Source organism: Castor canadensis, chromosome 11, assembly GCF_047511655.1.
Source record: "Castor canadensis chromosome 11, mCasCan1.hap1v2, whole genome shotgun sequence".
NCBI classification, from domain to species: Eukaryota; Metazoa; Chordata; class Mammalia; order Rodentia; family Castoridae; genus Castor; species Castor canadensis.
Window position 1 is genome coordinate 2225935 of NC_133396.1, and position 21966 is coordinate 2247900.

Here is a 21966-nt window from a genome sequence, read left to right on the forward strand (position 1 = left end):
CAGAAAGCACATTTTGCCCAGGGCCAGCCTCAGGTAATCCTCCTGATTTTTCCTCTAAGTAACTAGGATTACAGGCTTGCACCACCACACTCTGCCCCTGTACTTTGCTTTTCAAACTTAACATATTTTGGATACTCTGTCATCACAGAAATAAAATTTAGAATTCTGTGCTCTAGAAAAGTCTGAAATCTTATGGAAAGAGAATGATTCATTTTTTTGCTTCTCTTGGGTGCGGTGCTTGGGCAGAGGAACTGCTGGGTCACATGGTAACCCTGTGTTTACCATGTGGAAGCACTTTCGCTCTGTTTTCCACATGGCCTATATTGGTTTTCCAGAATTTTCTTCATGTTCTCTTTTCTGAGGTCAATTAGCATCACTTATACATTTCCTAGAAAGTCATGCATCTCATACAAGTTTTCCAATTTATTTGCAAAGTTCTGTAACTCTTTTACAGCTTTACTGATCTCTTTAAATCTTAAGTCATTTCTCCTTCGTTATCTCCTTGGATTTTATTGGAATAAGGCTAAGATTTTTGTTTATAAAACAAACTTTATAACTAAAAATCCTACAAAAAGATGGATTTAGTTTAGGACATATTTTATATTTTAGGGCAACTAGATATGAGAACTAAAGAAGCTGCCATCCATAGCCAGGCGCCAGAGATCAGGAGGATCATGGTTCCAAGCAGCCACAGGCTCCAAGCCAGCCCCAGGCAAATAGTTCGGGAGATCCTATCTCAAAAAAACTCATCACAAAAAGGAAGTAAGAGTGCCTGCCTATCAAACCTGAGGCTGCCCCTCCCCCAAAAAAAGCTGCCATCCACCAGCCCTTTAAAGGAGAAAGTGCCTTTATCCAAGTCCGTTGCAATCCTCATGATGCAGCTTAAATCCTATCACTCAGTCTTCCAGTTACAGCTGATGACAGGTGGGACCCTCTCTCCTGTAGAACTGACCCACAATGGGCCAGTTACATGAGGGACTTAGGGGAAAAAAGGAAAGAAAAGAAAGGAAAGAGGAAGGGAGGAAGAAAAGCTGGCCAAACAATCTTTCTTGGTTGGGAAAGAGAAGCTCTCTATACTGCATGTGCACTTTGTTCTGTGTCTTAGCTTATGAACACTTACAACTCATTAATAAAAATAATCCACCTAAAAATTATCAAAGGAATTGAATGACATCTCTCCAAAGAAGATCTACAAGTGGCCACCACAATAATGTTTTAAAACAAAGAAAACAGCAAGTGTTGGCAAGGATGTGAAGAATCTGAAACCTTAAAACCGTCACAGTAGGAATGGAAACTGGTGCAGCCCCTGTGGAAGACAGTGAAAGAGTCTTAATCAAGCAAACACCAAGTTCCCACATGACCAGCAGTTCCACTCCAGTTATATCCCCAAGACAGCCAAAAACACTTGCCTACACAAAAACCTGTACACAAATGTTCTTATCTGTATTATTTATAATAGCCAAAAGGTAGAAACACACCAAAACACGCGCCAACAGATGAATGCATAAAATCAAAATGTCCACTATCCATTACTGGAATATTGTTCGGTTATAAAAAAAGAACTGAATCACTGACATATGCACTAACATGGATGAGTCTTAACAACACTAGGCAAAGTGATGTAGCCAGAATTAGGCCACGGTAGTGGCTGCATATTTCTTCATGAAAAGCTACTGAATTGTGCACCTTCAGGTGGTCATTTTATGTCGTATAAACTTTATTTAGTTTTTAAATTCCCAACTATGTGCCACCAACATATAAATAGCTGATGTTTCCAAGGACGCTATCCAGAAGCCATGGTGAACACCCAAATGCATGAACATCACCACAGCATATATGGGACCCTATGAAATAAAATGAAATCAGGCACCACAGAAACTTTTATGTGACCATCCCTTCCGACCCATTATTGATTACATCCCCCATCAGCACTTCTCATGTGGCTGTATAATTTTACAGCTCCTCACAGTGGTGTGCAGTGAGCATATGGGGACTTCCTTTGGTGCCCTCAAACTTAGCCTTCCAGTCCCTAATGTTTCTACCTTCTGCTTTCTGACTGTGTCAGCACCTCCAGCCCTCACCCCGGCACCTGCTGTCCTTCAGGGCCATTTACCCACTGCTCTGGATCATGGCTCCTCCAGAAGCCTACCTAGCATGTGAAATGCATGGACGACAGACAACTGGGCTGTTTTGGTTTCAGCACTCAAAAAACATGGGGTCCTCATCTGCAATGTGTCATACACAGAGACAACTCCCTTGTTAGAAGGTAAACGAAGTAGTGAGATAATGCTCTTGAAAGGCTTGTTAAGGCCAGGATGAAGCCTTATTTTAGTTCTAAAAGTATAGTCTCAAGTAGGTCAATTACAAGAGGAGAGGCAGAAGGGTGCTACCCAAGCAAGAAGACAATGCTGGAGAAGAAGGAAGAAAGGAGGCTGCAGAAAGTTCTAGAGGAGCTGTGGACACCTCCCCAGGCTGGAGAGCTGGAAGTGAGGACCCAGTGGGCCACTCCCACTCCTCCAGGTACAAATGCCTTAGTTGCTATACTCCCATCTGCACTAAATCTTAAAAGGTCAAGTGGTGCTCTGTCAAAGGTACATTCTTAGGAGGTGGCAAAGCCAAAAGTCAACATGTCCATGTTCTTCCCATAGAGAAAGAGTTAATACTCACCTACCCATGCCAGTGTAAGGGTCCCGGGAGCTCCACTGTCAGGCAGAGGTACATAACATATCTGCCAAGGGCAAGATGCAATTCCTCAAGGGTATCACAAAACGAAAGTGGCTCCAGTGTGGGTAGGAGAGGGGGCAAAATCCATCTACCACATCCTACTGAGCAGTGACTGCCCAAAACAGTGTGGGCAGAGGTCCTCATGGGCTCAGATGACACATGGAGGGCAAACAGATACCCCTTCCCAGGCCAACGCCAAGGACCTGAACTCCCAAAGCATTCTAGTTATACAACAGGCTGAGTACTCGTGAGGTGATTAAGAAATAATTCCTTCCTTTCTTCTTTTAAAATATGGTTGATGTTTTTAACATGGTCGTGTCGCCACAGTGCTCCAAGGGGTGGCAAATACAAACCTGTATTTTCTCTTACAGAATGCAATGGCAGGTGTGGTTTGTGTAGTTTCATATAAACTGGTTCTCATGATCTAAGTTCCTCTTCCAGGAGGCTGTTTCCAACACCATAGCCTTTGGGGACAGGGCAAGACAGGAAGTGTGTGGGCAGGGCTGACTAAGAATCCTTTTGGCTGAAGAGCATAAATCAAAATTCTCCCTGAACACGGTACCTGGAAAAGCTGTCAGGCAAGAAGGGATAAAAAAGAGAGGAAAGATGAAGGATGGAGCATGATTAAGGCCAGAACAAAAATATAAACAAAATGTTTGTCATGGGTACAATTCTTAGCATCTGGACAGGAAACAGCTAAGAGAAACCATCAAAACACAGCAGTTAACCCCAAGACAGTCAGGCTGCACTGTCTACATCATCATACAAATTTAATGAGGACAAGATGCAAAGTGTTTCACACCCAGTCCTGCATTACGCCAACTGTGAGGCATCCGTCTACAATTCTGCCTATGGCTAGGAGTCCTCATTTGCAGTTTGTCACAAACCACAAACAGGTGGATGAAGCCCTACCTTAGGACCCTCAGAGAAGGCAAACCAGGCTTGTGAAGAAGAGAAGGGCAGGCTGGCAGGGGAGAGTGACACAATAATGGTATCAGGGCAGAACACCAAGGGGATGGTGCCAATGTAATTACAGGACCACGCTCACCAGCTTAACTGCACTGTCAGTTTGGGACTAATGTCAAAGTGTCACTGCCCCAAGCTGGAGTCACTACAGATTGACAGTCCACATCAGTCTCTTCCACACGGATCTCTGGAGCGACTCCCAGGTCCTAAAGCACCTGAGCTTCTTTCTGGATTATCCACAGCTAACTAGAAGATCCTAAGTAAAGGCCGAGACTACTTACTGCATCCTGTATCAATTCAATCCAGAACATGGGGCAGGGTTGGGCCCTTGGGTCATGGGAACAATGGTCAGCCCCAGGAAAAGAGGCTAGTAGGCTGGCAGTATCCACGAGCCCGCTGACAGAGCTCCCCGGAACCTAGCCAGCACTGAACTCAGTGTGGCCCTTCCCTAACCCTGGCTCTCATCTCTCACTTGGCAGTCTGTCATGCTTGGCTAATTGATTCTCTCTACAGCATGGGCAGGCCCAAAAACCTGCTCACTTCAGAGAAGAGGTGAGGAAGCCTGGATTGCAGCACTCCTCACTACAACTCCCCAGGAAACACGGAGTTATATATAAAGATTAGGTACTGAAAGCAACAGCTATACCTATAACCCAAGGGTCAAATCTGTAAACATCCAAATAGAAATGCAAGTATTTGTCCCTGGCCTCCTCAGCTTCAGGTCACTCCAAGCAGTGCGAACAGCTGTCATCACTACCAAGGAAGCAGCGAGTGTCACTGAAACTAAACATAACAATGGCTTTTATTCAGCCCATAGACCTGACTGTGAGCTTTGTTATGCGGGAGAGGGGCTCCTCACCCTAAATCCATGGCTTGGCAGGAAGCTCTCTCTAATAGGAAAACCAGCTTTCACTCCTTGACCACAAATCAACTGTGACAGACTTAAGAAGAATGAACTGAAGAGGAGCTGAGATTTAACATCTGTTCAATGTAATCACAAAACATCACTGTGATTCCTAAGAACCGCCAGGCATCTCAAAATTGCCTATTGACCATTCAGCTCCCTGGAGACCCCACACTACTGCCCATGACCTACTACCTTCACCACTCACAGTTGAACAGCATAAGGGGCTCCTACAGCAGAGTGCCTTCACAACCAAGGGCCTGTCCTGTCCCTGTGATGGACACATGCATGGACAAAAGATTTGGTCAGGGATCTGCCAACAGTGCAAGTTCCAACAATCCCTTCATCTTTTAAAGTAAATGATAACAATTCCCAAATGAACTTCTTAAGCCACCAGAAGAACTGGGACTCTGCCGAGCAAAGGCAGCCTTCTGCTCCTGGTGTGAGGGAAAGAAGACCTAGAGGGAGGGGCTCATTCATCTTTTTCTCAGGTCCAGCCCCTGCCTCACATTTGTGCTGAATTGCCAGCCCTCACCCTATATGCTGAACAAGCTCCTAAAAGGATAAACCCTTCATACATGTGTCCCGTGCATTGTAAACTCCTGCTCCAGCTCCAATAAAACTGCTTGAAGCTCATGATGAAACAAAGGAAATTTTCCTGCAGAATTTTCAGCTGAAGAAACAGTTGGTGATTTTCCTTCAATCTCCAGCAAAACACAAATTTTACCAGAAGAAATATTTCACTAGTTGCAAACTGATAAATTATTTAGAAAAGGGCTCAATTGCCCAGGCAAGGAAATACAGGCCAGATATAGAGCCTGTCAGCCTTCAGAAGTAAATACAATCATTGTGGTTTCACTAAATTCCTTCAAAAGTCACCTTTATCAAAATATCTAATCTTGAATTGTCACAGTTAGAAAAGTCAGGAGGAGAATAAGCATTTGGACTCAGCAAGGAAGTCAGCAGTCTGCAAAGCACCACTTGGCACTGGTAGGATGCCAGCCGTCGGCTTCCTCACCTCCTGGATGGGAGCTGCTATGAAGGTTAACAGGCACCCCTCTCTGTTCCCACTCAAGGCAACATGGAGCCAGGTACTCATTTCAGCAAACACAGATGAAAATGATCTCACCTCAAATTATCCAACTTTGGTGAGTCTTACAATAAAGCACACAGAGAAAGAGAAAACCAAATGGGGGGTGTTGTTGTTTATTTTGTTTTGACCCAATAATTTAGTGGAGATCTGGGGGTCTTTACATCGAAGGTCCAGGCAATTTAACAGCCATTGTTTTGTTGCAGATGGCACATCAACCTCTTTATCACTACAGAAACTCAAGAGCCTTGCAGAATACAATAAAGTGGCGTGTGTTTAGTTTTGCAATGTTTCTAAGGACCCTGATTTACAGCTGGGGACCAGGCACCTTGCACCACACATCTGAGCTTGGTAATTGCCTCGTGTTTTGTGCAAACTCTGTAAGACAGTATAAGGTCTATACCCACTGAAAAGCACCGCTCTCAAAGCCAGTCCTCTTATTCTCTCCTGCAAACCATGTGAAGTCATGTGAGCAAAGAAGTGTGTCGTGTGCACCCAGGCAAGGACTGGCTGACACCTACCAAGTTAAATGACACTAAAGTCAGCAGTAAATCAACTCAGCAGTTAGAAGAAGCACATCACAGAAAATGGAACAGACACTGACGTCCCTAGACCCTGGACATGCACATTCCGGAGCTGTGCCCTGTTAAGAGCACCTCTCTTTTTAAAAGAAAGAAAGCACTTAAAGCAGCAGAGACCACTCTGGGAGTAAGAGTTACAAGGTCTGAACCTATCTGGCTACATTCTATACACGCAATTGGAAGATCTGAACATAGCTGGTTACATTCTAAAGGAACAAGCAAAAGCACAGTCAACCCAGAAGGGGGAGGAAGTCGCTGGATCAGAAAGGCACTCCTTAGAGTGTGTATAGTTCTGGTCAGTCCACCAGTGCCACTCTGCCCCACTCTCCTTTAAGTGCTGCCTCGCCTTGCTGAGATGCTGGATACCTACAAAGTCCTCAAACATGCTGTTTTTCTGCTGAAACACCATGCATCTCAGCTTTCTTTAAAGGAACACACCATCAAAACATCTGTCCAGTCTTCATCCAACCCCCCCCAGACACATCACACTCTCCAGAAAAAGGCTACTGAATTTTTATATAAACCATCAAGAAGTAACAGATTCGAGAGAGGAAAAGCAAAGTCTTTAGTCCTATGTCAAAATAACCACCGAGAACCTGACTGCTAAAGAACAAAGACCATTATTATTTACTTGACAAGTTAGAAATGCAAAGCACAAAGACACAGAGATGTTTCCTCACAATTATTCACCTTACTACCATAAGCTACGGCAGAAATTACTTAAGGGCATTGTTAAAGGGAGGAACAAATTTATTTTTGAATATCCTCTTACTCAAAGAATATAAATAATGTATAAGAAATCCCTGAATTCCAGATCATGTGGATCCACAAATCAAAAATCCTAAGGAGGTACTGTTAAGCGGGTTTTGTAAATCATTCGTTTCTATTAGACTTATAGCTAAAGGCGGAAAGTCAAGCCCACAGGAGGTACAGAAGTAAGGTCACCTAGCTAACCTACCTACTTCCTAACACTCTGGTGGGTAATTCCAGAATCAGGCCTCACACAAAGCCATAAAAGGACTTCCATAAACACCCTAAATTTCTCATTTTCTATTACATTTGTTACCTCTTCAAACCAGTTAATGAGAAAGGATAAATGAAACAGGCCTTTGGGTGGTTCATAAACAACTAAGATCTTAAAGGCAATTTGACACAGTTACATTCTATGTAGCTTTCCTTTAAAAAAGTAAGAGAGCACTAATTGGTAACTGGCTCCCTAGCTACCTTCAGAAGAATCTTACCTTCAGAACCAAAGGCTAGATGCATAATAGGTGTCATCCTTTGAACACTGAGTGCTTTGCTCTCCCTGTCTGAAAACTGAAGACAGGGAAGATAACTCTACCTAGTTGAAGTTGCAGAAGTCATTGAAAATACATTTCCTGTGCAGAATAAAAACCACAGTTCAAGAGCAATACGAAAAATACCTTTTTTTTTCCTAGAAGTTTTTTGGAGAAAATTACACAAAAGAAGTAGACCACTGGATACATGACTCACAGTAATGCATGAGCTGTCGTTAAAAATGATGCACGCACGCCAAAAGTCAGGTGACACGCAGGCATGCAAGAAGAGGAGCATGTGCTTCTCAGATCACATGATTGAGGGTCTCTGGGGAGTCTCGCTTGGCTTCAAAGAAGCTTTGAGACAGAGGAATTGAGGTCTCCCCGTTACAAAGAGAGGGGAGACCAAACAACGCCGGCTTACCCTCGGCTGCCAGTTCTCGTACTGCTTCTGTAAGTTTGCACCGATGGTCTCCAGAGCTTTCTGAGGGCCCATTGACAGAGGATCTGTGGAACAGTGAAAAGGAGGAAGACTTTATACATGCACTTCCCATGCTGCCAACAGCTCTCCTCAAGGAGCTTCCGCCCCCACTCACTTCAAAGTCACCTCTGACAAGATAACATGACATGGCCACAGGTTTACCTGCATTTAACCAGATGCATGGAATTGCTAATGTACCCAAACAGGCTACTGTGCTCACAAAAACTGCCAGCACAATGATTGTTTTTCTTCTTGGGTGTACTGGTATTCTGGTCCCAGCCATTTTCTTGTATTCTTCCTGTCCTAACCTTGTGTGCTCCTGTTCAGGCTTTGCTAGAAAAAGCTTGCCTGTGCTTCTATATCAGGACAGATTGTGCACAGGGAAGAATAGTGAATCCTCACCTGCAGACTACAACTTTCCTACATGCAGGGGCAGGAAAAAGAAAGAAAAGGAAGAAGGGGCCATGCATTGTATTAAATCTCATTACACTCTAAGTTCTCCCAGAAAAAACTCAGCTTTACAAACGTATATATATGTCACAGTTAGTTACTTATTTCTGGAGTGGCTTCTAGTACCAGAAACTCTGAGCCTGCAGTTCTCAAACTTGTCTGGTCTCTGGACCCTTATCCATTCTTTAAAAATGGGTGAGGACCCCAGAAAGCAATCTTATGTGGTTGTGTCTATTGGTATTTACTAAATGAGAAAGTAAGATGAGAAAAATTTTAACACTTCCTTATTCCTTCATTTAGAGACAATAAAGCTATACAATGCAACATGAAAATTAATTATGAAAAATAACTGGTTCTCTTGAAAACTTTAGTGAGAAGAGTAGCATTGTACATTTTTGCAAATTTCTTTCATATGTGATTTAACAGAGGGCACTAGACTCTCCTACCTGGCTCTGTATTCACCTTGCACATATGTTTATCACTATTAAACAGAGGAGCAGTTTAAACAGTGATTTACCAAGACATGGATCTTTTCTCTCATACTACACCAACGCTCCACAAGCAGCAGCCTTAAAATTACTTGCTATGTAGTGTCTAAGATTGTGTGGATAACTTGGACTGTTCTTGTGGCCCTGAGGAGGTCTTTCACCCACAGATAACTTTGTATCATCAGGCACTGGCTATCTGGAAAATACTAGTTCGCTGAGCTATGCAGACCTTCTGCGTATCATTCTCTATTATTTAAAAAAAATAAAAAGATCCTCATTAACATCATCACCATGATTTCATCAGAAAAGTCTTTCAGTACCAAGAAGCTACCAGTGCACAGTGGCAGGTACAGGTTTCCAAATTCTAACTTTTTATTTGAAATCTCAGGTTTGATCACTGGCAACAAATACTGTCAGTTGGTTTTCTTTAAGGTGACAGGTTCAGTTCATTCATTTTCCAGAAAATGTCTGCCAAATGCTCTGGTCTGTGCTGTGCCTTCAGTGAAGACAGTGTGCCATGAACTGGGAACCAGTCCAGCTCCACCACACCTACTGCAAAAGCGCTTCTCCATGAAACCCTCATTTCAACACACAAAATGTTACAAAAAAGTGCTTTCAGTTGTGGAAATTTACTAAAACTGATACACATTTCTGTTTTACTGAGGGCAATCTTTTTTTTTTTTCTTCCAGTACTGGGGTTTGAATTCAGTCTCATATTTGCTAGGCGGACACCCTACCACTTGAGCCACTCAGCCAGCCCAGAGGGCAGTCTTTTAAAGACTGGATTTTTTTTTCTTTTTTAAACTGCAAATGACTGGCAGAGAAGAAGCAGCTGAACAGTTTGGAGCTGCTGCCTTGATCCAGGGTAAGATGGCAGCAGTATCACTTACGTGGCTTTCCCACCACTGGCACAAACACCAACATGGGAGAACAGGCAAATGACTTCCTAACATTTTACAAAAACAGTTCCGGCCTCACGGGTCCCAGAATGGGTCTTGGGGACCCCTTGGGGCCATACAGACTCTAGAGCTAAGTGCCTAACTATTCCCCCTCATATATCCAAATTCTCACCTCAGTCCAGGCTTCCCATGGGCTTTTTAAAACTCAGTAAAGCACATCTGCTTAGCTTAAGAAGTCAGAGAGGACTAGGGGTATGGCTCAAGTGGTAGAACACTTGCCTGCCAAGTGTGAGGCCCTGCGTTCCATCCCCAGTACCACAAAAACAGGTCAGGGAATGTGACAAGGCTTTATAACAAAAAGCACCCATTCCTCGTCCCATCCTCAGAAGTGACCACCTTCAACTTGGTCACTCTTTCCTGACTTTCCATGCTAGACTTGGCAAAAGGCCCTTCCACAGTGGGTAGGAGCTTTCTTGCACTTTCAGTCCTGTTCCCTTCCCCTCTTCTTCCGACATAGCTACATCACATCTGTATTAAATGAGTATTCTGTGTCATACAATGGATAATGGACACATTCAGTGCTGAGCTGATGAGTGCACCAAAACAACATCTTTTTGTAGTTCTCTTTCTGGAGTTTTCCTGTGTTATTTTTAGTCTCCTGGTCTTCCATGTATCTAACATATTTTTGTCCAACTTCCCCAAAGTATCCCTCACAAATACTGCTTGTCGCACTTAGTAATCAGCTGGTCTTCTTGGCCACCCAAGTCCAAACCTGGCAGAAGAATGCAGAATATTTCTCTGCAGAAGTGAATGGTTCTCAGGAAAAGAGCCTGCAGGGACCTGTGGGCAATGACAAAGGGAATGACATTCTGTCATCCTGTCTCTGGAGTCCCAGAATGAGAGACACAGTGGTTGAAGACTTCCCAAATTTGTCAAAAGACAAAAATTTACAAATTCAAGAAGCTCGGTGAACCACAAACAGGATAAACCCCAGGAAATCCACATCCAGACACATCATAATAATACTGCTAAAAACTGGAGATCAAGACAAATCCTTAGAGAAAAATCAGCTTACACACTGGGGATCAGATTAGAACTGGGAATGCTCGGGTTTCCCAACAACACCGAAAATCACACACACACATCAATGCCTTCAAATTCCCCATGAAAATAATCTCAATCTAATATTCAACTTCGAGGGCATAAAAAAAGAGGTATTTCTAATATGCAAATGCACACAAAATCTGTGTCTCATATTCCTTCTCCTGGGCAGTAAACCACAAAAGAAAATAAGGAAGGTCTCAGGAAACAGGGAGAGGGAAAAAGGGAGGGTGGATCCACGAGACTCCCAAGGACCAAGTCTAGAAACCAAGTTGTCCAACACAGCAAGAGGAGTATCTAAAACAACAACAAAAGAAAGAACCTAACAGATTATTATTTGAGCACTGCCAGGTTTTGCTGATAACATCTGGCAGGCCTACTGTAATACATGTAAAAAAATTAATTAAGCCCATCCTAGAGGGTCACAAAAAAACTTATCAAATAAAAATAACTAGGAAATTTGTCACTATTGGGAAAAAGTATACACAATCAAGGAATCAATGGGGAGCAAGGAGAGACAGCTTTTTCTTAATATGGTATTCAGTACTATTCAGTTTTCTAACCTTGTGTATGCATTACTTTGATTAAAAAGAGATTAATCATAAAAACAAGTAATAGGATTCTATACTTGGAAGGGACCTTCACCCTCTGGTATGTCAATGTGGTTAAGGACCTTTCAAATCAGAGGTGCTGGGTCCGCCCCTTTTGGAAACTAACCCATAGTTCCAGAGAGCCCAGTGAGCAGCTCTGGCTGAGGGAAACATGGTGAAAACCAAATTCTAACTAATGTCTCCAAAAGACTTGGGGTAAATTTGTTATCGTTGACCACAAGGGGTTAGATGTTAACCTTCATCTCTTTTTTCTGTAGGAACACAGTTCTAAGGTCTTAAAACAATCCTAACCACCCATCAGTTCGGCTATAACCTGAACCATAAGACTAACAAGGGACAAAGAAAACAGGGATCTGAAAAATAACAGTTAAGGGCCACCTCTATGGATAAACAAAGCAAAGGGAAGCAGAAAGGAATTTAACAAGTAGAAACCACTCATGGCATCCAGTATAGACATTGAGGCTGCATAGCAGAATCCACCTAACAGTGGCCCCACTGTTCCTTCTCTAACCTCAGCCCAGAACACCTGTTGATCCCAAGGGAGGAACCAACCAAGTGAGGCTATCACCTCCAATCTACTGAGAATCCCTATGCTCAATTAATTTTATGGTTTCCTTCCTTTAAGAATATGTCAGTGAATGGGAGAGGAGAAGAAATGAAAGGAAGAAGAGCAGAGCACAGAAATGAGAACAACTAAAATGATGCATCTGACATCACAGTCAAACTAAAGTTAACTTCCTGGATAGACATGTCTGACCATGTCAACAGCCTGGTGTGGAGTGAAGTAAACAAAAGCACACACTGAAAACTGAAGTCCTGGCCAGGTACAGTGGTTCACGCCTATAATTCCAGAAACTGAGGAGGCAGAGGTTGGGAGGATTGCAGTTCGAGGTCAGAGGTCAGTCCAAGCAAAAAAAAGTTATCAAGATTCCATCTCAATCAATAAACCAGGTGTGGTGGCATGAGCCTGTCGTCGCAGCTGCTGGAGGCCATAGATAGAAAGGCTGCAGTCTAAGGCTGGTCATTGGCAAAAACCCTGTCTGAAAAATAACCAGAGCAAAACAAGGCCAGGACTGGGGCTCAAGTGGCAGAGTGCCTACCTAGCAAGCACAAGACCCTGCGTGCAAACCCATTACCACCAAAAGCCTGGGGTCTTGTCTTAATACACACTTGCGTCCCAGTGCATGCATGGGCTTCTGTTCCATTGTGAGAGCAATGAAGGACGGAGCTAATGAACTTCCAGTGAGAGGGCATGTGAGTGAGCTATACCAAGTGCGCAGCTGGAAAAGTAGGTGGTAACTGGCATTGGTGTAAAACTTCTGGCTTTTCAAACATTTTCTTGCCTGCAAGATTTTCAGAATAACCCTGCTGCGTTTCACAACACCTAGAACTTTACATAGAATGCAGTACGGTCCAACCACTCCTAACATAAGAGCTGAAGTCTGACGCTCTTGACCCTCACAGAGGGCACTGAGGTGCTGGCATGTGGCCAGCCTATTAATGGGGGAGCTTTTTCTTTTGCTTGTACCCCCATCATCTTCATACATACATACCTCATTGCCCACACGCTGTCCAGTTTTCCTTCCAAAGACCTGCGTTTTACCGTTCACCACTGTGCCATCTGCTGGCCCCACTCCATGATATCCCTGAAATTCTACCACATGGTGGGCTCCTGAATCTGGTCCTGATCCTGAAGCATACGGCCACAGGCAGGGCTACCTGGGAAGGAGCAAAGGCTAGCAACCTTCCCAGAAGACCGCTGTGCCAGTCCTACACTCCCATTCAAATGACACAAATAAGGGCAGGAACACAAGCTGCCAAGAGTATTGAGATGGGGGCAACCAGAGGGGGACAAGTCTAGGCTTCTGAGGCACTGGTCACATGTCCAGGTCTGGGTTTCACGGGTGTGATCAGTTTGGGGAAATTTGTCTAAGTATAGTATGAGTCAAATGCACTTTTCTGTATGCAGGCTAAGCTTCAATAAGAATTTAAAATCAAAAGCAAGCATACAGAGCTCATCACTCAAAAAATCTTTGTACTTTGTGGCTTGTATTTAGTAGACACTTAACAAACATTTGCTAATTGACTTATCAACTGAGTACTGCCTACTGGATCAAGTATTGTATGCCTTTTAAGGATTCTGTCACCAATTAGTTGTGTAACCTCGAATGACTAATTTTTGATTGAGCAAATACATAATGGCAAAAGGGCTTCTTTGAAATTAGGAATGGCTTTTAGTGACTGTATTTTATTGATCATAAAATCATCTCTGCATTTTATAATTAGCAGTGTACACAGCGAGGGCCTGTCTCCTCACTGAGCTAAAGGGTCACATGGCTGCGTGGAACTGGGCAGGACTGCTCTGGCTAGGGGCAGGACCTGTAGCATTAGAGATCTGGGGTCTCAGAGTAGGAGATGAAATTCTACAGGAGCCATCCTCTGCTATCTGGCCCTGTCCTACCTACTAAGCCTCACACTCCACATGTGTATAAAACAAATTATGTTCTGTTTTCTGTTGTTATACAGAAACCAGGAGTTGGAAGGATTTCCAACAGATTTTTGTTGTTGTTGTTCTCTCTCTCTCTTTTTTTTTTTTTTTTTTTTTTTTTTGGTTCTTTTTCCAAGAAATTTGAGGGTTGCCCTGTTCTGAAATACAGGCCTTGTTGTTCACACACAACTCAGATAAAAAGGAACGAGGGAGTAGATTCCTAGCAGCTATCCTCCCACAGAGGGGAACAGAGATACCAGCTTGAGACACCAGTACCATGGGACAAAGAATACAGGGTTTTAAATCAGGAATCCCCACAAGCAAAAATTCCAACTGCAGGCCCACAGATGTGACAGAGCACAGGCAAGCACTGCCCATGGCTAGTACTGGCCCCAGTGCCCGGGGGCCCAACTGGCACTCCATACCCAGCCCCTCAAGGGAGGACTCACACTCCAGCTCACACTGTGTTCTCACCTCCAGCCCATCTGGTACTCCACCCGTAGCACTGTCTGAGCCCAGGCCACTCAAAGCTAATCTCTTTCTGGCTCTGATCCACTGGTGTGGGTCTGACCTTCACAGCTGTGCCCTAAGCACTAGGAGGTAAGGAACACTGCTCACAGTTCTTTTGTTAAAGCACTATTTCCACATAAGCATTTGTTCACCAACCTGACTGATCTGCTGACCAGCACGATGACCAGGTTTGCTTCAAGAACCAATGGCAAAGCATGTACAGTGCTCTGTAGTCACCAGAGCTATGCAAAGGCAGTGTCACTATCTCAGTCCATCTGCATAGGGGCTCTTCAAAATGTATCCCAAATAAGTTCCTTGGGATAAAAGTATTGCCATCCATCTGACAAGCCCTTAGCACTCTTACCTCTTCTGATATATAGCTACCACTGGTTAGCACATAAAAGATATTTCAGCTGAATTATACTTCCTCCTGTTCAGCATTCAGCTCTTCTCCACTCTGCTTTCAAATACAGTATTCCAACAAGTACGGGGGATGCATGGCTGTTTGGTGAAATTGTTTTCAGTATTACTGTTGTAGCATTTAATGTCAGGCCATAAAGCTAACAGCCTCTCCCCTGCTTTTTTGAAAAGAGACGAGTCATTTCCAGGAAGTAGAGCAGCATGTTTAAACAGCTGGAGGAATGAGGAACAGGGATGGGGAAGAGTGTGATGGCTGCTGGAGAGTGTACAATGCCCATGTCTCTGCTCCTCAGGACCCAGCCGCCCACTCCTCACTCTGAGACACTCACAGCCCACATGCTAATGCCTGGGCCAATCAAGGCAAGGAGGAACTGCCATGCATCAGTGAAGCCATGTAGTCCTTAGCACAGGGCTGAATCTCCCTTCACAGACACTGACGAGCTCTCGAAGTAGCCTCTACAAAGAGTACTCTACGCACAAAGTGCTCAGGGAAGTATGGATCCACGTCTTTTCACACTTCCAACACCCTCCTCTCTGAGAGCTAAGCTGTTTCAAACCAGTACAAATCGAAAAGTCTCCCTGTCCCACAAGCCTGTGGCCATATTTAAGGCATCCAGTAGGGCACAAGGGACATGCTCAGAGGGCTACCTGACATACTGAATGTTTAACGTGCTAAATAAAATAAGAAACATCATGCATTCTGCTATCAGACATCTGCTAGAGACATCAGCAGCTTATTGACAGGGCTAAAACGAAGAGAGCTGCCTATGCCTCTCCTTCAGCCACACAGGTGAGCAAAACAGGCAAGACTTGAGAAGCCACTTCCACTCCCCACTCAGCACCCCAGTGTGCCGTGGGGAGGGTGTTGCAGGTGGTGGGGTTGGTCCTATGGTCTCAATGTGTCCCAAAAATTTATATGTTGGAATTTAAAACAGCGTTAAGAGGTAGAACCTATAGCCTTTAGGAAGTAATTAAGTCATGAGAACAGAATCCCCATGAATATTAGTGACCTTATAAAAGGGCTAGAGGGAAGTAGCTAGGCACTTTTGTCCCAATGCCTCTTCCACTATGTGAGGACACAGGGTTCAAGGCACCATCTTAGAAGCAGAAACCAGGTCCTCACCAGATAAGAAACCTACCAATGCCTTGGTCTTGGCTTCTCAGTCTGCAGAACAATGAGTAATACAATTCTACTATTTATTAATTACCCAGTCTCAAGTATTCTGTTATAGCAGGACAAACAGACTAAGACAGTTGGGGAGTGAAGGCACTGGGACTAGAATGATGAGAAAGCCCACATGGTGGGCCAGTCTCTGCAGAGCTGAGTCTGAGGTCCCCATCAATCCCCTCTAGTCGTGAGGTAGGTGTCACAATTAGCTCTGCCCTACAGATAAGCAAACTACGTAGCTTAAGTTAAGCAAGTGTAGCATGGCTGGGATGAATAAAGCTGGGGTCTTGATGAGTGTAAAATTCTGGGATTTCTAGTGACAGCACAAAATGCTAACACCAATATAAAACTGGTTTCAGCCTTCTAAATGGCAACATATTTGCAAGTCACTTGCCTGCCCAGTCACAACGAAGGAGGCTTCCTTGTGGTACCTCCCTATCCATGAGCTGCTCAACAGTGTAAAAGCATAAGGAACCATCACCAAGCCTGTCACCTCACTGGCCAAGCTACTTCACAACCTGCATAGCCTCAAGGCCTTCACTTTCTTAGTGTGGGGGAAATTTTCTATATATTGATTGTAGTCACACAATCTATGCTTTGCCAAAGCTCAAAGATGTGTGTTACACTATTACAGTTTGAGTATGAAGTATCCCCCAAAAGGCTTGTTGTGCTGAAGGCCTGGTCCCCAACTGGTGACCCAATCATTAAGGGGTAACTGGACCATGAAGGCACTAACTCCATCAGTGGATCAATCCATTGATACGTTCAGAATGAATGGGCTATTCAGAGGTGGGGCCTGGTTGGAGGAAGAAGGTGGGGGGTGGGGGGGGGGAGTGTCTCTGAGTCTTTGAGGACACATCTTGCCCTGTCCCCTTCCTGCCTATCTCTGTGGTTTCTGGACACCATGAGACGAGCAACTTCTGTCACATGCACCTGCTACCATGATGCTTCTTTCTTGCTTCAAGCCCAAAGTAACTATGGACTGAAATCTCTGAAACTATGAGCCAAAACAAATTGTTCCTCCTTTAAGTTGTTTACATCAGGTATTTTGTCACAATGATATAAAGCTGTCTAGTACAATAACCAAAAGGTTATATCCCAATAAACCTGATGTTAAAGGGAAAAGATAGATACAGTATAATGTTTAAGAACACAGATGAAAGAAAATATTTGCAAATTACCATCTGATAAGAGACTAATATCCAGAATATATATACCTTCAACAACAAAATAAGCAAACAACCCAATTCAAAAATGGGCTAGGGACTTGACTGGATATTTCTCCATAGAAGACACACAATGGACAATGATCCATAAGACAACACTTGACATGACCAATCACCTGGCAAATGAGATTCCACCTCATACCTATTAGGATGGCTACTGTCAAACCACCCAAAACAGTAAATACTGGCAAAGATGTGGAGAGCTTGGAACCCTTGTATGCTGCTAGAAGGGATGTAAAATGGTGCAGAACAGTCTAGCAGTTACTCAATTAAAACAAGAATCACTACATGAGGGCAGCAGTTCCACTTCTGGGTGTGTATCCAAGAGAACTGAAAGCAGGGACTGGAACAGATACTTGCACACCCATATGGCACAGCAGCACTGTTCACCACTTAGCAGCCAAAAGATGGAGACAACTCAAGTGTCTTTTGATGGATGAACAGATAAACAAAAATGTGATCCACACATACAATGGAGTATTATTCAGCCTTAAAAAGGAAGGAAATTCTGGCACATGCCACAGCATACCATCAAGGCTGAACCTTTCGATCACTATGTGAAGTGAAATAAGCCAGAATACAGGGGCAGATACTCTATGATAACATTTATACAAGGTCACAGGGAGTGGGATGGGGGTTACTAGGAGCTGGGAAAGGAGTAGGGAGCTGTGTAGTGGGAAGAGCTACAGGTAGGTAGGATGGTGGGAAAGTTCTAGAGACAGATGGTGGTGACGGCTGCACAATAATGTGAGTACACCTATTGCCATGGACTGAAAACTAAAAACAGCTAGAAAGGTGTTCTATGATGTGTGAAACTGGATGTTGTGGTACACACTTATGATCCCAGCCCTCCAGAGGCAGGAGGATCAGGAATTCAGGGCCAGCCTAAGCTACAAACCAAGACCCTCCAGGGGCTTGGAGGGGAGGGAGGATGAACAGTCTCTGGATTTTGCATAGCTCTGCCACTCATTCACAGGAAAACTTAGGGCAAATTCCTCATCTCTATGCCTATGTTCCTCAGCTCTCAAATGGAGAACTCACCACCCAGGGTTACAATGGAGATCAAGTGAGTCAATAAATTTAAAGCATTGCTTACAGCACTTTAAGCACTCAATACATATTGGTTACCATGATCTATTATGTATCATATGACAGTTTGCTGGAAGTGGCTCAATTCACCTTTTCTATAAACATATCTGTATGTGGGAACCACTCACTCAATTTGTCAAAGTGTACACAGCTACCATTATGTGGCATATATAAGGCAAATTTAAAGGGAAAAAACTATAAAACCCAAGACATTGTTTTGTTAATTTTCCTTAAAATATTTTCTTCCCTACAAAATAAAGGTAAATGCATCTTTAATGACTTAAAGGTTATATAACTCAAAAAGAATTCTCCAATTTACAACAGCAGGTAGCTTGCAGGAGGGACTGGTACTTACCAATCCAGCATTCCAAGCGCGCACAGGGCGTGGTCTTCACCACATCTGGAGGGTCCACGCCAACATTCAGGCACAGAACCAAGGCCACACTGACTGTCTTCATCTAAAAGCACAAAGGAAAAAGCACACATTAACATGGACTTCCCAGTCCAAGATGTCCCCCAAATACTGCCCCTCCCAGTCCTGCCCCTCCAGCCAGTCTTTCAGCTGTGCCCCAGAGAGGCTGAGGTAGCAAGATCTCAAGTTCCATGCCAGGCCTGTCTCAAAAATTAAAGTGCCTGATCCACTCTGCTCAATTCCTCTGAAGACTGCACAAAGTCAAAGTCCCGGTGGTTTGCCACTTGTTGCTTACGACTGCTCACTTCATAAGGAAAATGGTCATGCTCATTGTAAAGCTGAATATTCTTCAAAGTACATATATACTATTTGTATCTTTGTGAATTGTCCATTCATTTTACCCTGCCATTTATGTACTGGTTTGAGTGGTGTTTTCTTACTAATTTTCACATATTCCTTACAGATTGAAGACCAAGTCCACATTATTGTTATCTCTCTCATCAATGTTTGCATTGGATTCCTTTCTGCTTCCTGAAACACCTTTGCATTGGGCCCACTGCCCTGATACTCCTCCTCCACATCCACTCCTTTCCAGTGCTCCAATGTTACAAAACAGTCAAAGAAATCTGCAAGGCATCCTTCACCCATTCGCTCAGTCAACGAACACTTACTGAGCACAAATGAGGTGCCAATCACAGTGCACAGGTGCTGGGGATGCATCAGTAAATCAGAGCTAAAAGTGGGAGGGGTTGCCATGCTATTCACAAGAGCACCCCAAAAGGCTTGGCCACCAGCACCCAACATTCAATGCATCCTCCTCTCCATCCTCAGATGTCTCCTGAGTATGTCTGTCTTACTCCAGAGCATCACCAACTCTGACATGAGCTCCAGTCGCACTCCACATGTGTAAGCATGCCAGCACACATGCACATGCGCACACACACACACAGTGTACATCCCTAGGTCTCCAGATGCAGGTTCCAGCCACAGCAAAACCACACTTTAAACACTGCAGCCCACTTCTCTGTACTAAGTCCCTGAGCTACTCAGGAGCTAAAGCCCTGCTCTCTGTCCCTGGTGTCAGGGATACTTGGTATCCTTCAAGCCATTCAGCATGGTCGCTGACTTCAGAGCATCCAGGCCTCAGTCTCCCCTGTCTGGAGCTTCCTGCCTCCAGCTTCACCTACCTATGCAACTCTTTCCTCAGGTCTCAGAATGCACATCAACTCTCAGCCTCCATGAGCCACCCTAGTGCCTGGGAAAGTAGACCCCTGGGCACTGCGTCTCTCCTGCAAAGCCACATCTGCGCCCTGTTGACACAGGCTCACAAAATTCACGAATCTGAGCACAAAACTGGCACAGAGCAAGCCCTATGCTGAATAAGTGAACACATGTATTTTGTTCCAGGATTTTACTTTGTTTTACATCAACCCTTTAATCCAGTTAGATGTTACTGGCATATGATATAAGGATAAATTTTTTTCTCAAAAAAAAAACACTAGTCACCTGTACCAGTTCCCATTGGATATTGTCCTGTAACTGCACACATTGGAGGGCTCCTTCTCACACACCCGAAGTCTGTGCTGGGACACTGTATTGTCCACTAGCCCAGCAGCCTGTCTTCATCTTGCTTAACAACTGAGGCCAGCTGTCTTTCCTCAAAACAGTCCTTAAATGTTACTTTGGTATTTTATCTTCATCCATTTTTCTAAATTAAACCAGTTATGGAATATTCTACTATTGAATTTTTAATATCCAAAATATTCAAATAATATTATTTGAATATTATTGAATATTTTATTATTGAATATTATTCAATATTTCAATTCAACTGGGATTTCAATTAAAATTACACCCATATTTAAATCAAATTTGGTAAAGGTGACATTCTCCTAATGTTCTACTCTCCCATACAAAACATAGACTATTTCTCTACTTATTCAAATCTCCTTTTAGCTTTTCAGTACTGTTGTCGTAGTTGCCTTCGCCAAGGAAAGAAATGTACTACATATTTCTCATTAAGATTATCCCTAGCCAGGCGCCAGTGGCTCACACCTGTAATCCTAGCTACTTTGGATGCAAAGATAAGGAGGATGGAGGTTCAAAGCCAGTCCTGGGCAAATAGCACAGGAGAACCTATCTCGAAAATATCCAACACAAAAAGAACTAAAGAACGGCTCAAGTGGTAGAGCACCTGCCTAGCAAGTGTGAAGCACTGAGTTCAAATCCCAGTACTTAAAAAAAAAAAAAAGATTATCTCTATTTCCCTGAGTATCTGAAGGAAATGCATGTATTTTCCCATAACCATTTCCTATTGATGCTTGCTCATTTGTAAAGTAACAATCAGTCACTTTGCTAAATTCTTAATTATATGGAATGCTTTAGCTAATTTTCTTCAAGTTTTGTGAGTATACAAGTATGCTATTACACCATCTATGAATAATGATTGTTCTGCCTCATTCTTTCCAACAGGTCATGCCTCTTCTTTCTGTTTTAAGTCTTATTGTCTTGTTCAGAACTTCTAAAATAAAAATAGTGCTACTAAAAAGGATGGCAATGAAGCTATGTGCACTTGATTTTAATTAGATTGTCATTATTTTGTCATTAAGAATGATGGTGGCTACTGATTATAAGCATAATATTTACAATATTAAATAAGATTCTCTTCTTCAACGTAGACTCTCAAGTTCTGTGGGGAAAAGGAAGTATTTTGTCCTTTCTGTCTGAATACTTCATATGGGAATTGCACTCCTGCCTCAAAACATGTGGAAGAGAAAAGTATCTTTCATACACCTGTCCAGAACCTTCTCACTATGACTCTAAAAACAGTCCCTTCAATTCACTGTCACGAGAAAGGGCTGAAAAAAAAAAATCAGAGAACAAAAACAGTTCCATTTGCTACTCATCATCCTATATTTAAGTGATTGATATCAATAATCCCATAAACCCAGTCAGATATTTTATAGCAGACTCAGCCTTCAAGGATAAACTGCCTGAAACAAGAAGTTTCATAGGGACATTTTTGCATTCTTCCTGTGGCCATGGTGGACAATTGCTAACATCTGTCTATGACAGCTTTAA

The 21966-nt window shown here is 43.4% G+C and overlaps 1 protein-coding gene across 2 annotated transcripts in view; it reads right to left on the reverse strand.

Moving 5' to 3' along the window:
* Rptor (regulatory associated protein of MTOR complex 1) overlaps window positions 1–21966 on the reverse strand; it is a 351661-nt gene that overhangs the window by 256286 nt on the left and 73409 nt on the right. For both annotated transcript variants that reach the window (XM_074044925.1, XM_020168971.2), the window contains exons 2-3: window positions 18829–18931; window positions 7967–8049 (exon numbers count right to left, since the gene is read on the reverse strand). In XM_074044925.1, coding sequence (XP_073901026.1) covers window positions 7967–8049; window positions 18829–18931 — 186 coding nt within the window. The remainder of the gene's footprint in view (window positions 1–7966; window positions 8050–18828; window positions 18932–21966) is intronic.